Source organism: Etheostoma cragini, chromosome 18 (assembly GCF_013103735.1).
Source record: "Etheostoma cragini isolate CJK2018 chromosome 18, CSU_Ecrag_1.0, whole genome shotgun sequence".
In the NCBI taxonomy this organism is placed as follows: domain Eukaryota; kingdom Metazoa; phylum Chordata; class Actinopteri; order Perciformes; family Percidae; genus Etheostoma; species Etheostoma cragini.
The window spans coordinates 20,803,578-20,822,953 of record NC_048424.1 but is presented as its reverse complement, the minus strand read 5'-3'; the positions used below and the strand labels follow the sequence as shown (position 1 = coordinate 20,822,953).

The 19,376-nt window shown below is 40.9% G+C and overlaps 1 protein-coding gene across 4 annotated transcripts in view; it reads left to right on the top strand.

Moving 5' to 3' along the window:
• Positions 1-19,376, top strand: part of LOC117961885 (kelch-like protein 29) — a 216,517-nt gene that overhangs the window by 182,234 nt on the left and 14,907 nt on the right. For all 4 annotated transcript variants that reach the window (XM_034900866.1, XM_034900869.1, XM_034900865.1 and 1 more), the window contains one exon: positions 11,470-11,663. In XM_034900866.1, the coding sequence (XP_034756757.1) occupies positions 11,470-11,663 (194 nt within the window). The remainder of the gene's footprint in view (positions 1-11,469; positions 11,664-19,376) is intronic.

The following is a 19,376-nucleotide window of genomic DNA, read 5'->3' as shown; positions in this document are numbered from 1 at the left end:
CCCCCCCCCCCCCCCCCCCCACACAGGAGGAAGTAACAACTGACCTTTAGAAAGGAAAGCATAGCCTAGGGAGAGATCGACACTGGAGGTAGGAGGGTTAGTTGTTACATATAGATCTTTTTGTGTGTGTGTGTGTGTGTGTGTGTGTGTGTGTGTTTGTGTGTGTGTTTGTGTGTGCGCGCGCACACATGCAAGGCGAAGGTGCACTCATCAATGTGAGCAAAGTACAGACACTGTGCTATTCAACTTGTGTACAAGGCTTTCTTGTATGTGTGTATACAACTAAGCAATTCTATTATTTATTATTTATTCAAATGTGATTCATTTATTAAAGGGCCCCATTTACGGGCACCCACATAACTCAGTTGGTAGAGCGGGCGCCTATATATATATATATATATATATATATATAGAGGTTTACTCTTCGCAGCGGGCCCTTTGCTGCATGTCAGTCCCCCCACTCTCTCTCTTCTTTCATTTCTTCAGCTGTTCTATACAAATAAAGTCCTGAAATGCCCCAAATAAATAATCTTTAAAAAAATTTATAAATAGGGAAGGGGAATCCAATCTCGCGAAAGAACCTCTCACTTATTTTCTAATATTTTCCCATTTATTTATTGATGAAACTGCGTAGTTTTCCCCTTTTTTAAATTTAATGTGCAGTACTTGATTTATCCTCCGCCTTCCATTATTGTTTTGTTTGTTTTCCATTTCTTATTTCTTTCTCCTTTCTTATTCCTTATTAATAGATTGTACATGTGCACATGCATTTATACAGTACATACTGTACATACAACTTTCTGTGTATAAAACTTAGTGAACTGTTGCTTCATTTATTTGGTTTAATGTCACTGTTTACATACTAATTGTAACCATTTTTTTTGCAACAGACAACAATAACATGACCCAGTTTGTAGCTTCCTAAAAATGCGCACAGGAGAAAAGACCGCAATTAACCTCATGCTTTGGCTGCAGCCACTATCTCCCCAGCAATTTGGGTGTCAATCTTGATTTCAACCACTACCCGCCACCCCACAGTGCTGCCCTACATGGCTGCTAACAACACAGAGGCTTACGTTGTTAATGAAGTGGGGTCTCACTCTTCCATCTCCTGTCTAGTTTTAAAAAGTGCCGAGCAGTAATTGGTGTACGACCTACACCACAGGCAGCACTCATGTCCCCTGTCTTATGTGGCATTCCCATCCAATTAAATCTGCGTCTGCGCATGCACACACACACACACACGCAAAGACACTCACTAAAGAGCACACAGTATTATCATGGCTCCCTAACTTCTCTTTCTAATAGTCTTTCAAGGTGCCTTTTTAAGTTTACACAAATGTTGTTCAGCACATCTGCAAGCACAGGTTGTGTGGGATTACGGGATAATTTGTGTGGCCAGTGGCTGGATTGCTCACTGTCTCGCAAGGATTAGCTGAAGGTGACACAGAGGGGACAGGTCCGTGTCCATCTGTGTTTATATGCAAGTCTGCCATAGTCTGCTGTTTGTGTGTGGCAGTGGACATTTATGCATGGTGTGTACACGTATGTCTGTACTATTAGCCTGAAATGTGCTGCAATCCATCAGAGTTAATGAGTTGTGTTCTCCTACAGCGATGGCAGCCGTGTGTGTGTGTGCGCGTCTTTTGGCTGACCTTGACTTAAGTCTGTCAGAAAAACGTAGTCCGAGGCCGTCCATACGGAGAGCAAGACTCTATCAGATCCCCAGATGTCATCATACACAGTCTGTCAGGTGTGTGTACCATGAGGGATTAACAAGCAAAATGGCTCTGGGATGGGAATGAGGGAGATTAGGGAGTTCACGGATGCATAAATCTTTTTTTTGAGGCCTTACAAGCCAAACATGTCTAGGGTCCAGCTCTTTAAAACTTCAAATGTAGACTAGTCGCAAATAGGTGTCTACTGCTAAGAACTAGTGTGCACCCAGATAACTAACAACAAGCCTGACAGCTTGGAACAGTAGTACTGGACTCTGCTTTATAATAATGCTATAAATCTGGAAGAATTACATTTCACAATAAGAAGATCTAACTAGAATAACATTTTTGGTTATGCTAATCTGATATTTCCTTCTTACTCTAAACTCATGCATACCACCAGGGCCTGAAATTAACACCCGATCACCTGCCAAATTTGGGTTAATTTAACAATTGGGAGGTAACCTTGTCAATCTACCGGCCACATTGGGTGGCAGTTAGATTGACAGGTACACTTGGGTAAATAAGCCAGCTGAAACAAACAACCTACAAAAAGATGAACGTGAGTCAAAGAAAGTAAAAGAAGACGTTTTGAAACAAAGTGGACAATTGGTGACAACGGCGAGGTTGGTGAGGGGAAGATTTATGACAGCAGCACAGAACAAATGTAGTGCAGTGACTGTTGTGTGTGGCTCAGAGAAAGCAAAGTCAAATCCTTTTGTAATCGAGATTAAACTTGAAATTAGAAGCAATTAAGGGCCATGAGTCATCAAAAAGCCACCTACACATGCTAAGTTGTAAACTATCAAAGACTGAAGGCACTGACGTCCATGAAAGCAGTGCAGTTGGGGAGGATGCGACTGCTGTTTCGGAACGTTGATTCCTGTTTTTCAACTTTTTATGAGGCTGGTAAAAAGTCACTGTGGCAGGAGGATTTAAAAATCCACCTACCACAGTGGCTGCTTGTCAAAAAAAGTTAATTTCAGGCCCTGCATACCACTACTACTAGCTCTAAAACCTTATATAATGAAGAGGAGAGTACAGCACTAAACATTTATGCATGTCTTGAAGACATATGTTAATTTTCAGGTGTTCAGGATTAAATGTTTTGTTGTGTTTTTGTTCAAAGGACTTTAAGGTTCATATCTTAGTTTGTATTTTCATACATTTAATTTATCAGAACATTGATAAATTGTGATTTTCCTCTGTTCTGTTTTGACAAAACAAATTATTATATTGTTTAATTGAAAACTCATAGATAACTACAAATAACCGATGTTAGGGAAATCTGTTTATTTATAGTATTGAGTAAAAGTTGACATATTCCAGTCTGTGATTATTATCAACATACATTCCTTTAATTGTTGTCTAAATAATTCCTAATTTCTGCTTTTCTAACTCAAACATTAGGTATTATTTCCTATAAATGAGGTTTATTGACCATTAATTCCAAAAATAACTGTAAAACTAAAGTTAATAAGTTAGTGTTGCATAGTGTTGAAAACGTCAGAAAAAGTGAGAAACATTGAAAAATGTGTTAAAAGTTTTGAAAGAAGGGACAAAAACGCAAGAAAAGTTGAAAACATCGATAAAAACTGTCACCAAAACTGTTGAATTTCAATTTTGATAAGTAGACAGCACAAGGGTTAAATAACCAAATATTCATATCAGTATTGGCCTTTAAAATTCATTACAGGTCGGACTCTACTCCAGATACCCAACTGTATGTGCACAAACAGTGACAATCTAGTTTTTTGTGATGTCTGATTAAAAATGACGTGCCTCCTATTTATAGGACTGGAAGTACCCTCAGATTTACATTTCTGAGCAGCACTGAGCCCTTCCTCTGCAAGAACTCGGTAGATTTCACCGTCAAACATTGATTAGCAACCCAGGGAGAGAGAACACAGGTACACACAGCTGTCACATGCAGAGAGAATCAGCACGGGGAACAGAGGTGCATAAAAACAAGTTTAAATCAGTTGTCACAAAACCTGCTGTTTTAGTTTTCATCTCTGACAATTTGCGTACCGCTGTCGCTAGAGAAATGGAGCGGAGCAAAAGGTAACTTTGTGTGTGTGTGTTTTTGACCATTTAAAACATCAGTACAACTGTCGAATTGCATGTTAGATTAAACGCTGAGATCATTAAAGGATCTCCAGTATAGTACTTCTCCATTATCGCTGTTAACCTACAATGTATTTACTGTTATTTTGTAACACGTTTCTGGATAATAAAAAAAAGCTATATCGGCCGATACATTGGCATATCGGATTTTTAACCCTCATGTTTTTCTAGGGTCAAATTGACCCGTTTTCCTGTATAAATGTTCTTTTTAAATACCCCAAATAACATGATTGATTCCATACAACGCTCTTTAGCAAGTACAAATCTCTACTTTCATTCATTTTGGGGTGTCTTATTCAATTTTATAGCACTGGAAAACAAATTGAAGTGGTTTTGAAATAGTATTGAGTAAAAGTTGACATACTTTTCTTTAATTTTAGTCTAAATAATTCCTTATTTCTGCTTTTCTAACTCAAACATTCGGTACAATTTCCTATAAAAGAGGTTTATTGACCATTCATACACTAAAGGCCATAATTATGCATAAGGCATGTCTCTTAGCAACCACAGATCCTCACATTGCATTACATTATCTTACTGTTAAGACAAATAAAAAGGAACTAAACCCAGATAGCTTTAGACTCTAAAAGGTGATCCCAGTGCAGTTACCGCGTTTTTTTTTGTCCAACATGGGCCTCAGTAGACTAAAAGGTTTGCGAGGGGTGCACTTATATCCCTACACCCACTGTGGATTGACAGTAGTTGTGTGCTACATCGTGTGTGTGCATGGCAAAAATGCAAAACGTGTGCAAGTCTGAGAAAACGAGTGACGGTGGTGGTTTGGAGAGACGGGTGTGTGCCAGTGGACGTGCCCAACAGACAGCCGGGTGGAGGTGTGGACATAGGCCTCACAGTTTCTGTGATGTGCTCTGACATACAGATGGCAGCTGACATAACACAGACTCTAAAACTCTCGTCCTTTCGCACCCACTCTCACTACTCCTCTTTCTCCTCCTCTCCAAAATGGATGTTCGCTCGCCTGTTTGCCTTATGTGCTACTGATCTATTGACTGTCTTGATAGACGTTCAAATTAATGCAAAAAATATTCAGTTTTTTCATCTTCCTCTTTCTCCATCTTCCCCTTCCGTCACATTTCCCTTCTTTGCCCCTTTCCTGTCATCCTCATCCAGACGCTGGTATTGCGTGGGTGTGAGTAAAGCATTTTGGAGGAGATACTACAGTAGCAAATGTGCAGGAAGTCACAGTTGAATGATTTCAAATGAACATCCACAGTCTGTATCAGCAGCTTGCTTTGTCAAAACAGCCCACCTGCACCGTACAAATGTACAGCTCAGTTTGATTAAAACGAAAGTTCGGCAGACAATTTCAACTACATATTTTTTGCTCCAGCAGGACTCTATAGAGCAGTTTATATGTCATGCTGTTGGGGTTTTCCCTTTGCCCTAGCTGCTAATGAAGTCTTGGCAAATAGGAAAAATGTTAATGTAAGCAAATGATGCCTACGTTTTGGTGCGAATAGTTATTAATGCCCTCCAGGCAGGAGCTGATTCACACAGAAGCCCTGTTTTCCTCAAGCCAAATCCCAACCTCTCCGTTAACTGCTTCTGACAGGAAACAGAGGGCTGTAAGAGATTGATGCACTCACATATACGTGCACTGCTTCTCTTCCTGTGCCTGTTCCAATGGCAGTTTAGAAACCATATCAAACGACTGTTGAGCATGGGGATGCATGCAAATATCTTTGTATATTGAGGTCTACTGGTTTATTTACACCAGATGGGGGAGGTTGCAAACTTGGGGGTTAACTGAAATAAGACTGTTGTCTTTATAATCCCTGATTGTTTAGTTACTCAGTGCCAAAATCTCATTAGGGAGTAAAGGCTTATGTAATTCATCTATGAATTAAACAGAGGAAAGAGTAAGTAAGCTAATTAAATAAACCAGAAGAGCACATGTAACGAGACCAAAAGTCAACAGACATGCTAGCAGCACTGAGACAAAGCTTTGAGCTAAATGCTAACATCCGAATGCTAATATGTTCACAATAATGAAAATTAGCATGTTTGCAATGTTCACTGTCTTAGCCTAGCATGTTAGCAAACTTACATTTGTGAATAAGCACTAAACATTAAGTGCAGCTGAGGCTAAGGGAATGTCAGCTTTGCAGGTATTTGTCTATAAATCGAAGTATTGGACAAAGTACTATATTGACCTGATGAGGGTGTTTGGTGATGAGAGGTTGTCGTCTCTGGGTTAAATTTAACCCCTTTCCAAAGAGTTGCTATATCAGAAATGTGGGTTTCTTTCAAACAAATTTCCCCAAAAAGTAACGTGGATGGTTCCCAACAACGCTCCACACAAGTTAAATAAATAAACAGTTCACCACTTTGATTGCATTTGGGTGTGTTTTGTCAATTTTATAGCATTTGGAGAAAAAGCTGTGATCCAAACCAAATGTGACACTTTGATTTGGTTGCAAATGGACATGGTTTCTTATGCAAACAAGGCAAATGTACCCACACGACTAAGACAGCTTTAGCAATCCATGTTGAAATGTGCACGCGCATCTGAGGGTGCGTGTAGGCTGCAGGAAGACAATGCAGAAGAGACGGAGAGATAGCGTTTATTCAAGTGAGAGAGATAGCTGGGATGTTGCAGGGATTAATATGAAATTGTAACTTTAGGGCATGAGTTGCTGTTCATATTCTGATCCAGAATCTAGAGCATCAGCTCTCCTCTGCAGGCAATTAATGCATTGCGCTTTTCCCCCAACCAACTTCCATTGCATTCCAGTGCATAAACTCAGTTTTTAAAGGTTACAATGGTGTTGTTGTGGACCTGTGTGGTATAAGCACAGTGTCCTTTCCGTATCTTCCATTACAAGCTGTTTGAATATTTAGGATTTGAATTGCTGGTGTATGGATACTGTTAGCAGCAAGTGTTTGCATGGCATTCCAGTTTGGTTTTAAATGCAGCATGATGTACTCTTCTGCCACTTAATGGATCTTTTTGTCAGTGTTGTGGTGTGTATAGCCCGAGTGGTTTTGTTATCTGAGCGAGGCAGGTTTTTTTTTTCTTTCCTTACTCCCCACTCTCATTTCTCACTCTCAGGTTTATGCTGTAATTTGTATCTCAGAGAAAATGGATACGTGTCAGTATCTCAGAGACTGGCAGCCCATCTATTATAGTTTATCGTATGTGTGTGATTGTGTGTGAAAGAGAGAGACAGCGAGGTATAGAGAAAAGTGTGGCTCATCATCCACACACGCCTGCAGGTAACCACATTAGTGAATTGGCTGTGATGCCTCTGGCGCCTTCTCCATGGTTAGATTGCATCATTTGTGTGTTGTGGTGAGAGACACAGCTAGTCTACGTACTATGAAGGTCACGGCCGAAATATAGAGGGTATGTGATCAGTTTCAAGAGGGTTTAACTCTTTTTGCCATCACATTATACACACTTAGTGATTCATGATTTGTATATGAATTGCTCTTTTCTATTGAACCTTGATGCTCCATAAACGGAGGGAAAAAATAGATCTCACACACACACACTTTTAGACGTGTAATGCCACCAAGCAAATCCAATTGAATGCATAACGCCACTTTACTGAATCCATTCATTTTAATGCTCTCTGATTCAGATGTACGTTTCCCAGTTAACATCACAAAGTGAGGGCCCACGGGGCAGTATCTGCTGATGCTTTCTCAGCTTGTCTGTGATGATGTCATCACTGAGTGTCATTGTCTTAGCTGGTGAAGCCCACGTACTTTTTTTGTCTTTTTGAAGACAACTGAAATGGATTTTGGAACAGCTTTCTGTTGAGACGCAACACAAAACATCAAAAATGATGTATTTTTAAATGGAGATAAAGAGCTAGCTCAGCCAATCTTCCCATTGCAGAGTCCATTGGCCCTGACAGCAAGGCTCGGTCTCCGCTGTCTTTGAGTTTCATGATTTTTGTTGCAAACTACTGAAACAGTGACCTACAAAGAGGCTCAAATGGAGTTAGCAATTCGGAAATACAGTCAGGACCAGACCTATAATAGCATATGAGGATAAAGCTTGCCATATTTTACATTTTGTCAACAAAAATCATGAATAGACCAAAACCAACAAACATTATTATTATTATTATTATTATTATTATTATTATTATTATTAACAAGTATTGCCTTTGTCGTCAAAGCCAACTGTTGGCCACTGTTTATTACAATGAACATGGGCACTGTAGTTTATTCTGATTAAACCTCACATTCCCCGTCCTGCTGCTGGAGATGGAACACTTTGTTGGTGTAGGTGGGAATTGGTGACAATTTAAAAAAAGAAAAATGAACTACTTACCCTTAAATGGTGTTTATTAAAATGTTTGAATCTCATGTGAAATACAAAATAGATACTTGAAATAGAACCCAAGTCGATATGCGAGAAATTGTGTTATATTCATACACCTAATTGATCTCGTAATGAGTGTTGCCGGGGCATATTTAACCACCACATGATGATAAAAATGTGGAATTATGCTCCCTCCCTATTGTTGGTTGCAGACTGGCATATCAAGGTTGGATCTAATTCTTCATGTGCACTAAGCAGTGCATGCACCATGCTCAAACATGACAGGTGTGACTATATTTCAGTGGCAACGATCCAACTTTGCCTGGGGTTACCAAACATTATGGTTCTTATTCAGCTGGGCCAGTGGGGAGCAAAGGTCTTAGAAGCATTAGCTGGTTACTCTTTTACCAACACAATCGCACAATCGCGTGGGTTGCGTGTACACCTGGCTGACATTGAATTGTAACTCTGATTTGTTTGTCATTCGCAGTGCGTGCTTCGAGAATTAACATGTTTTTTTTTAATCCAGATTACATCCAGAGAATATACTCGGAGGCAAATCTAGTTGAAAGCCTGGCCTCTTTCTTTCATTCATAATCTACCCTTTTCTATCTGTTTCTCTTTCTGTCTCTCTCTCTCTCTCTCTCTCTCTCAGTACATAAAGGAACACAATCCTGCATTGTTTGCTCTGTTGTAACCCCGCAGTCACATTTTGGAGATGATTGTCCCTGTGTGATGAAACGAGCCCTGTCGGGAGCTACAGCCGATTACATGGCTCCATGCAGTGATCAGTCTTTATGTATAAACACTTCAGAAAAAAAGCGATCAATGCTGTGCAACATGTTGATGGATAAACTCCAACAGCGTCTGAGTGACGGTGAAAAAGCTCTGCCATCCTCTTCTGTCTCTCTTAGCTCTGAAGGAGAGCTTCAGAGCTAAGAGGAGAGATATAGTCTTTGTTTTTATAATGAAGCCTGTGTGTGTGTGTGTGTGTGTGTGTGTGTGTGTGTTTTTCTGTCTCTCTCCGTCCTGCTCCTCTGCCTTGGAGATATAATCAAACCATATACACCCACGCTGACAATCATTTCAGTGTCAGTCTAATGTCACGGTTCATATTAAATGCTTGATGGTGAATCACACGTGTAATGAATTCAATCAGATTCGTGACCTCTGAGACTGTCTGAGACACTGAGTTTCATCTGACCTGCACACGTTCCTCTTATCACAACTCCTTACACTTTTGACGGTGTAATATCTGTGCCGTGTTCACAATAATGACCCTTGAAAACCTATTTTCTTGATCTGCAGACTATTGTTATCTATCTATTATTATCTAGTATTTTCGTGTAGTCTCCGCTTTTCTCACTGCTTTAAAGTGTCGAAAAAATAATTATGAAATCCGAGATTCAGAATGTGATGATCTGAACTACACCCACAAAGTCCTGCAGGAAGACTAGCTGATGGGTTCGGTCCACTGCCGTTAGCACATAAACGCAATACTTGAAGCCTGACACAATGGGTTTTGTGTGATATGGGATCCTGCGATTCTCGGTTCGACCTCTTGTGAGATAGCAAGAATCCAGCTGCCGTGCAACATAAACAAATGCATGCAGTTCTTGAAAAAAGCATAGGATCTAAAACCAAATATGAGGACGAAAGCAGCCCGATGTCACAGCGCTCCGAATTTCCTAAATAAGGAATAATTGAGAGCTTTGTTTTTTCTTTTGCTTTGTCTTTTTCCATCATGACCAGCTGTTTGCAGTAGTCCTGGCGGTCTTTTGTCTATCCCGTAATCAGCTTCACTCGACAGTGGTCTGACCCTTAAATTTATGAACCTCCCCGTTGTGGTTCGAGGGGTAATTACATCTGCCAGAGAGATACATGTTAGTCCTTCAATCTCAGCAACACTCAGTTACTCACCCTGATGTGTGTGTGTGTGTGTGTGTGTGTGTGTGTGTGTGTGTGTGTGTCCTTGTTTAAACAGTGCTAATTGGCACTCTGGAGTCTTTCGAGTCCACCTCTCCCAAAGTGTCTTCTATGTCACTGCTTTCTCAGACGGCCAGTTGATTTAAACTTATCCCCTCAGCCGGTGTTGCCAACAACATTATCAGACCCCCAAAGACAATTTTCCCAAAGGCTTATTCACTCGTCTCCTCTCGCACTTTATCTAACGTTCTTCTCCCAGGAAGGTGGATGCAAACAGAGCTTCCAACCCGACTCCTAATACCAGGTGCAGAAGTAAGGCATCCATAGACTGAAAAATATCTCATGGCACACCTGTACGTCAGATGAGAAAGTAGGCATCTGTGTGCTTGCTAAAATTAGGCAAAACGCCCAATGAAAGGTCAGTGGCACCAGTAAAAAAAAAAAAAATCATATGTAACATGCCTTTAAGTGACAGTATGGGAGCCTGCTTTTTTAAGTCATTAATGTTTAATGTGTAAGGTTTGTTGTCCTGGGGGAGATTGGCTACAGTTTGAAAGGTTTTCTTTTATAAGAAGGCTTGCTTTAGTCTGAATAGATGTGTGTTTCAACAGATCCTGGACCTGTTCACATCTCTTTAATGAGGCCTTCTTTAGCTGGAAGGCTGTCGGTGGGACTGCTTTGATCAGTGGCCCGTGGACACGGGTTTAAACTGCTAACACCCTACGCTAATGGAGCCACAGGGCAAAAACACACACACACACACACAAACACGTGTCTAAACACATGCAGCACGCATACCAAACACAAATGCAAATTTCAGAAATATACATAAAAACGCTCACCCAACCTTTGACAAGGGCACAGTCGCATAAGCCAGCGTCTTGTTGTCAGGCAGCCCATTGTGTCAGACCCTTTCATCTGTTCGTGCCGGTTTGGGTCGGCTGAGTTTTAGGCTGTGCCAAAGACGGCTCAGTGAGAAAGGTCCAAAGCTCAGCGCTGACACACAGCCCAACTCGAGAGACTAATGGCTTGTAGCTCCCAACATATGTTGCTTTGTGTAATTGCTTTAATTGCTGTCATTGTACGTAATAGTTGGTCTTTTTCATCTTCCCTGGTGGTGTAGGCATTCTGCTAATTGTATCTGTCAGCCCTGCAGCCAAAACGAGCGTTTCACAGCGATTTCAGAGCATAGGGAACTTTATCTTTTTACTACTGGTAAGAATCATTAGAGTTTAGGTCATTTAGAGACTCCCCATTGTGGATCTTGTTTAATGGAAATGGAAGTTTGCACCTTGACCTGATTTTTCTATTGATTTATTTTGGTTTGGTTTTTAATTCAGATTTATCCAAGGTTGAAATTACCATAATTTAAAAATCCTCTTCTTTTTTTTCCCACTCCAGGTACGACACCATCACCAACCAGTGGGAGACGGTTTCTCCTCTTCCTAAGCCGGTCCATTCTGCGGCAGCCACGGTGTGCGGGGGGAAGGTCTTTGTGTTTGGAGGTGTGAACGAGGCCGGCCGCTCGGCGGGGGTCCTCCAGTCCTATGTACCGCAGAGCGACACCTGGAGCTTCATCGAATCACCAATGATAGGTAAGGCAGGCGACACCCACAGTCCTCGTCATTACAATGTGGTTTAACAGCCCCATTCTTTCACACACAAGCTTCGACGCAGAGATGCCATGTCCTCTGGGTACGTGTTGCCATTGTTACCATCGCCTTTTGTGCAATGACAGCACTGCTATTTGGTTTTTAAACCAGTGTTTACCAGGTTGTGGGGTTTCTCTTTCCTCATTATGCCTTTGCGTTTCCCATTTTGAAAGAGATTAACCTTTCACCAGCTTGATAAAACCATGCATATTAATATTCACGCTTTTTATCAGTAACGTAACACCAAAACTGCAAAGAAACACATTGCAACATTACTGTACCCATTTATATGCATGCGTTCCTTGAATAGTGTCCTTTGTCCTTTGTGGTCATTGACATCGTGCTATCTTGTTAGGGCCTTTGGGCCTCCATTATGGTTGCCTGGTTGCCTAGCAACAGTGTTCTCACAACTCTACCCTCTTAAATGCCTTCCATATCATGAACTTTACTAAACTCCTGACTGCCATTTGAAGGCAACTTATTGTCATACAGTAGATGACTTTATGAGGCTGAATCTGCTGTGGGTGCTTCATGTTCGGACCCTTCAGTGTGCCTAGCCGTCCCATGTTGACACGTTGGTCCATTTTTCTAAAGGAGTTTTATATTAATATCTCATGAGTGCACATGCGGAAGATAAAAGCCACCTTCTGGATTTTGATGTTCAATAGTTCCTCTCAGAAATAAAACAATCTATCATTTTAAAACCGAAGCGGAGGAAAAAATGTAATTGTAGGCTTCAGGATTAGAGTTTACTTCAGTGAAAATGTTGACCCACACCCCTGGCAACAGAAAATTCAATGGTTAGCATGACCTTTTCCATTCCTGTGGTTTTCTCCTCATCATTATTATCGCCCTTAGTATTTTCCATTTCCCCGTGTTATTGCTCTATCATAACGAGAAGACCATGGCTGAAGTGATGGGTATTGGCCAAAAAGATTTAGTTATTTACTGCACAAACCTGCAGTCCCATTCCAGTCAGGGCCACCAGGGACCTGTGAAGGACGCAGCACCAGAAGAAACACTTTAACCAAGTGTCATAACTTACAGGTAGCAGAAAAACCCAGTGTACAACTCTGTGTAATTTAAAAACAGCTGTGGAAAGCTGTGTTGCCAGCACAGTTACCCACAGGCAGGTTTTATCCCTGAAAGGGCGACACATTGATGACTGTTGCATACCCTGTGAGTCTTTCTGTTTAACGCGTGGGCCTTGACAACACTATTACACACATGAGCACAAATGTGAAGTTTAAACTCAACCCATAACACCTTGCGTTTTGACATTTTTGGAAATATGCCTATTTGCATTCTTGTGAAGAGTTAGATAAAAAGATACTACTCTTATGTGGTTAAATATGAAACTGGAGCAAAAAAAGAACTTAGCTTAAAAGCTGAAAGCGGTGGAAATAAATAGTTTGACTCAGTCTGAAGGTAATAAAATCCACCTACCAGCAACTGAAAGGCATACCAACTAACAGTTATATTTTTTTGTTTGATCTGTACAAAAACCAGAGATATGTATAGCAATATGCTTTTTTTACAGTGGCTGTTCCCAGACTATTCCTTGGCAAGGAGCAGTTTTAGGCATTCAGGGGAGACTACAGGAAGTTGCTGGTCACAGCCAAGAAATATTCCAGCAAAACCCACTATAATGGAATATTGTAATTTTTACACTTTGGAAATATAACATGTAACATGTTAAAGCCACTGCTGCTGGCAGTAGCTTTATATGAGAAATCTGAGAAATGTCAAGCTATTCCTTTGCATCCGAATTTAATATTTTAAAAGCAAAGAAAAGTCTTTATTGGTTTATTTTAATTAATTTCCCCTACAAATAAAAATTCTATAATTCCCATTTAAGGCAAATCTTGGATTCTCAGGGAAAAGAGCTGTCCAAATGCTGCCTTAAAAAACTTAATTAATATCTCAAAAGTTGGCATACTGTTGCTGCAGGCGACACTCGGAGCAGTGGGGCATCAGAGAAAAACAAAGGGTCAAAAATGTATTCGAATTCCAATGTTACCTGACAAGACGTTGTTCTTGTGTCATTAAAGTGCCAACGCGGAGGCACTTCCTTTAGCACTGATGCCCGGATTCTATTAGTGCCTTTTCAGAGTGAGACTGCTGTGAGCGAAATTATGCTTATGTAATCTGAGTGTTTGGGGCTGAGTGGTATTAAAGGGCTGGAAGACTAGCTGGCAGAGGAGGAATAAGAGAGGAGTCTGGTGAGAAACACACATGCACACACACAGAGATGCAGACACACACAGCCTCTCCTTACCTCGTATCAACTATACATCCCCCGGGGGCACAGGTACATGCCGCATGAATTATGTAACGGGCCGGGAGGTTACTGTGTGTCTCTGCATGTGTGTGTGTGTGTCTCTGTGTGTGTGTGTGACTGTGTGTGTGTCAGATGCTGACAGACCATCGTCTGTCAGGGTGTAGATGAGCCTGCGTCTGACAGCCAACGAGCTGGGAGATAATGGACAGGTTTAGTGCTTCCTGTGAAATTGGGCCGGCGTTGATTTTAGTGAGCCGGTGGGGAGCGCTTCTCCATCAACCCTCTGCCTCCCTCCACTGCTTCCCCTCTCTAATCTGTCTTTTCATCTCTCTCTCTGTCTACCCCCTTTGTCTCTCAGCACTTTCTTACCGACTGAGACAAATACATCTGTGTGCGTTTTCTGGGGCCGTGTGTGTGTGTTTTCCCTCTGCATGGACCATCTCCTGCATGAACTGCAAATGGGTTTCACAAACACTTATCAGGACTGACTTCCTATCTCTTGCAGAGTGAAAAATAATATTTCTTGTGCCAAAAATAGTCCCTTCAACATTTCTTTTGAGATGTCTCAGCAGCTTCAACTACATCCTCCTTTGTCTTCAGCCTGTCTGTCCGCTGAGCAGTACATTTATTGAAACATAAGAGCGTAACTGAGCCCCCTCACATTCAGTAAACTATTTATGCGGCCTCGTTGCTGTTCTTCAAAAGGTCAGTTCACCCAAATAAACATGACGCCAAGGTTTTGAGACATCTCTGAGATTTCTGCCTCCATGCCACCAATCCATTGAAAAATGAGATTTCTAGAAAATCCATAAGCCTCTGGGATTCAGCCTTACTTTTCATAGTATGGCAGTGTAGCATGAGGCCACTTTCTCCCATTTTTCAAATATATACAGTACTTTTAAATACAAGATGCATTTCAGAGAGCCAAATCCCCCACATTAGTCTTCATTTAAAAACTAATTCATAGACAAGGTCTTCTAATTGTCATCTTACCAAACATAGCAGATGTCCATCTTTAATAAGAAATAGCGTCCCTGACTAATGAGGACAAATGGACCTTATTTTCTTATATGATAAGAGAACATGTTTTTTGGCCTTGCCAGCTGCAGGGCTCAAGAGAAAGTAATGGTAGTTTGTCGGTCCATCACATATCTCAAAAACTATTGGATGGACTGCCGTGACATCCTTGTTTCCCTCAGGCTCCCTTAAAATAACCCTTACTTTCAGATGGATACATCTGCTGGCCATCAGGTCACAATTTCAATTTGTTCAATACTAAGTTTATGACCAAATATCCTGCCAAAAATAATAACGGTCCTATCTACCGCTCCAACCTCAAGCTCAAAACACAGCCCTGTCTAGGTGCAGTCTCACACATCATTTTTTCATATGTCATAACTTGTCTGGGCTTTTATCCTCTGCCTATTTCTATTAACTAATTTTTTACAAAAGAAATAGGCCCCGGCAAACACTGTTCACAGCGTGTTCTATGGAGTAATTGGGGCACTGCTTCTGTAACAGTGAACAATGAATAAGGAGCTGTTGATTATTCTTTTTTTTATCCATTCATCTCCATTATATCATGGTGGAAACAGATATTAAAGCTCCAGAGAACAAAATATTTCTCTAACATTCAATATTCCTGACTTACTAAGCAACAGTCAAAGTGTAGGTGTAATTAACACTCAAAAACTGGATCTGCTTCATCAGGACTGTGTGGGCGGGGTTTGTTCAGAACTAAATTCAAATGTTGCTTAATAGGTAATGTCATGAAAGTACATTATTACATCACTGTTTTTTGGTTTTTAAATGAAACCTTGCCCACTTCAAACCTGTGAAAGGATCACAGAGGGGAAAAAAATAAATACAGAAATATCTCATGAATATCTCATGTGCAATAACCAAACCTGCATTTGCCGGAGAAGTGTGTTCATAAACACCCCACCACTCAAAGCAAGAACCTAATTGAGAAACAGTTTCAGGGCCTTTAAAAATCTGCATGGTTAGAAACCCTTAGAGGTACTCGCCTAGAAACTGACGGCACAACAACTAGTCGCGCAAACGACGTATCACATCCGTGGTGGAGGAAGATGAAGGGAAAGTGACGGAGCAAGAGAGGTGGAGGACATGGAGTGTTTCCATAGACACCCCCCCCACACACACACACACCCACGCGTTCTCTTCATACTTAATTAAAGTACATCATCCTCTTTCAGTCCCTCTGCTGTTTTTGACCCGTCATTTCAAAGGCTGCTCTTATTCTCCTCACACCACATAAAAGGACGTTGTGAGGAAAAAAAGAAAAAAGTTTTTTGCTGCTCCAATTACCTTGTTGTAATCTTATCTAAGCTTCTGGCAACAAGAACTAAAGCTTCTTTGTCCTATTTCCTCCTTTTCCCTCGTGCTGTCTGGTGGGATGCAGGAAGCTGGAGACGATACCCAGCATCCTCCATCTTTTGAAGGAGAACGTCTTGTGTATTCCTGGTTTATTGTTCTTCCTCCGACTGTGACTGGCCTCACGTTTCCGTGCCGCTGTAACACCGCGCGGCTTTGGGATGACAACTTATGTTTGGGAGTCTTTAACAGAGAGAACTGTCTTATCTAGATCTGGACAGTCTTGGTATAATTGTGTGTGTGTGTCTGTGTGTGTGTGTGTGTGTGTCTGTGTGTGTTCGCTGCAACAGTGTTCCAGTTTTAAAGAATCAGATATCTACCGTGTCGATGTAGGAATCAGATAGGAAAGGATGTGAGCAAACAACAAGGTGTGTGTTTAGACAGCTGCCAAAAATGTCCTCATAGCTCTGTGTGTGTGTGTGTGTGTGTGTGTGTGTGTGTGTGTGTGTGTGTGTGTGTGTGTGTTTGTGTCTTTACTTGCTTGCTGTCCTTGACCCCAGCCCGAGGGGCCCCAGATGCGGTGACTAAGCTGTTTTATCAGTGTGTGAGAGGCTGCGTCAGCCCATGTTGGCCCACAGGCACAGCTGTACTTCTATCACCTCTGCCGTGGTAAAAACCTTGTTTTGCTTCTTCTTTTTTTTACCTCTCCCTTTCCTTTATTCATGTTTTATGTAGAATGTGGTCACTTGTGGATTGTTGGCTGCGTTTCCTAACCTCAGAGCAGTGAAATCAGACAAGATCCATTGTGTGTCTCCAAAAATAGCCAGGTTTGTCCCGGAGATGGAATGTTTTCAGCTATTACGTGCGCTCTTTACAGTATCGGTGTTGTTTGAGCAGAAATGGCTTGTTTCTACATTGAAGGCCAGGGGATAAGAGCAGAAGCAAAGTGGCGGCAAGATGTTGAACCTCCCCAGCAGTCCTTTTCAGGCAGCCAAATGAGAACAAGTTATACCTGCCTGGTACTTTTCCGAACACTCCAACCCGTTACTAACTGTGAGTCCACGGGAGAGCGGAAGGGAGCGATGGTGAGGGTTTCTGTGGGGAAAATGAGAGGGAGCTTTTTCCTTTTGAGAGCATCTTGTTATTATTCTGCCTCAGGCTCCGAGCAGAGAGAAATGAGTGTTCTGTGTTTATGGGACCTAACACAAAACATCATGTACACACGTCACACACACACACACACACACACACACACACGTACTCACACACCCTCGGAAAGACTGACAGCGGCATATCAATGAGATGAGGAAGGTAAAAGAAGAAAATAAACACGTCAGGCAGAATGTGGGGAGGACCAATCAGTAGCAACTTGTTTCTCAAGGGAGGAAATTGAAGCTGACGCCTCAGATGGTTGCAGAGGTTTTTTTTTTATTGGATTTCAGTGTGTGTAAATGATATGCACATTATACTTATAATACATGAAGCAACTGCATGGAGTCAATTTAGAGGCTGAAGTAAAGTGTTTTTCGTGTAGCCATGATGGCAGCATGGATGGCAGCGTCTCTGTCAGTCAGTCCACTACTTTGGTCCAGACTGAAATATAATGCCATATTATGACATTATGTACTGTACATCCATGTATTCATGGTCCCAAGAGGATGCCACAGTTGTACTTTGTGTAGTGCTAGTTGTTTGTGAATGCTGATTCAGCATTCCCAATATTGTCGTCAGATTCTTCCAACATATAACTTCTGTCGCTTACTTTCGCCTACAAAAGTTATTCAAATATGAAAACGTTCCCCTACTCAAGGACAGTTGTGCTCGTATGCAACCTTTATCTACCATTTATACATAAAATTCTACATTGAAAGTCAATGAAGCAATCTTTAAATACTCTTCAATCTTCTTCCACTTTGAAATGCTACTCCCACCATCTTTCACTTACAGATATCATTCAGATTTTAAAAATACACAAAAACCTTCAGCTGTTAAAAGATTATTCACCTTTTCGATTTCTTTAACACTTTTCTGTTATCACTGTTTAAGTTTACTTCTTTTTTGCACGGTTCCAGACGTTCTTTGACATACCATGACTTTTTTCAACACACTATACTATGACAATTCTTTTCTACGATTATTTTTGGGCATTTTGGCCTTTATTTGGATAGGACAGCTTAGACTTGAAAGGGGAGAGAGAGGGGGAATGACATGCGAAGGGCCGTAGGTCAGAGTCAAACCCGCGGCCGCTGCATCAAGGATTAAACCTCTACTTAAGGGCGCCCGCACTTAGCATTCTTTATACTATGACCTCTTTATCACTTTTTTCACCAAACTATACTATAACTCAATGGTGGCTCAGGGATTTGCTCTTCTCCAATTCCCAACTGCAAACAGGCACTGGCCACTGTGACCCGAGGTTCGATCCCGACTCTGGGCTGGGCATTTTTTTGTGGTGTTACATATTCTTCCAAACTTTGTCTTTAACATACTATACTATGACTGTTTATCACTTTCTTCAACACAGTAGATGACTTTTTTCGAAATATTATATTATTATTATTATATAGTGTGACTAATTTATCACTTTTTTGACATACTATACCATCACTTTTTACCACCTTTTCTGACACATCTATGACGTATTTACACTTTTTGACTTACTGTACTCTGATTTTGTGTCACTCTTTTCAACATACTATGACCTTTTTATGACTTTTTTGACATACTATACTATGACTTTTTTGCAACATACTATACTATCACTTTTCACCACTTCTTTGACATACTGTACTATGACTATTTTTTGTACATACTATACTATGACTTTTTAACACTTTTTTCAACACAGTATATGACTTTTTCAACATATTATACTATCTCTTTTTTACTTTTTGACATACTATACTGTGACTGATTTATCACTTCTTTGACATACTATGCTGTCACTTTTTACCACTTTTTCTGACATACAGTGGGTACGGAAAGTATTCAGACCCCTTTACATTTTTCACTCTTTGTTTCATTGCAGCCTTTTTCCAAAA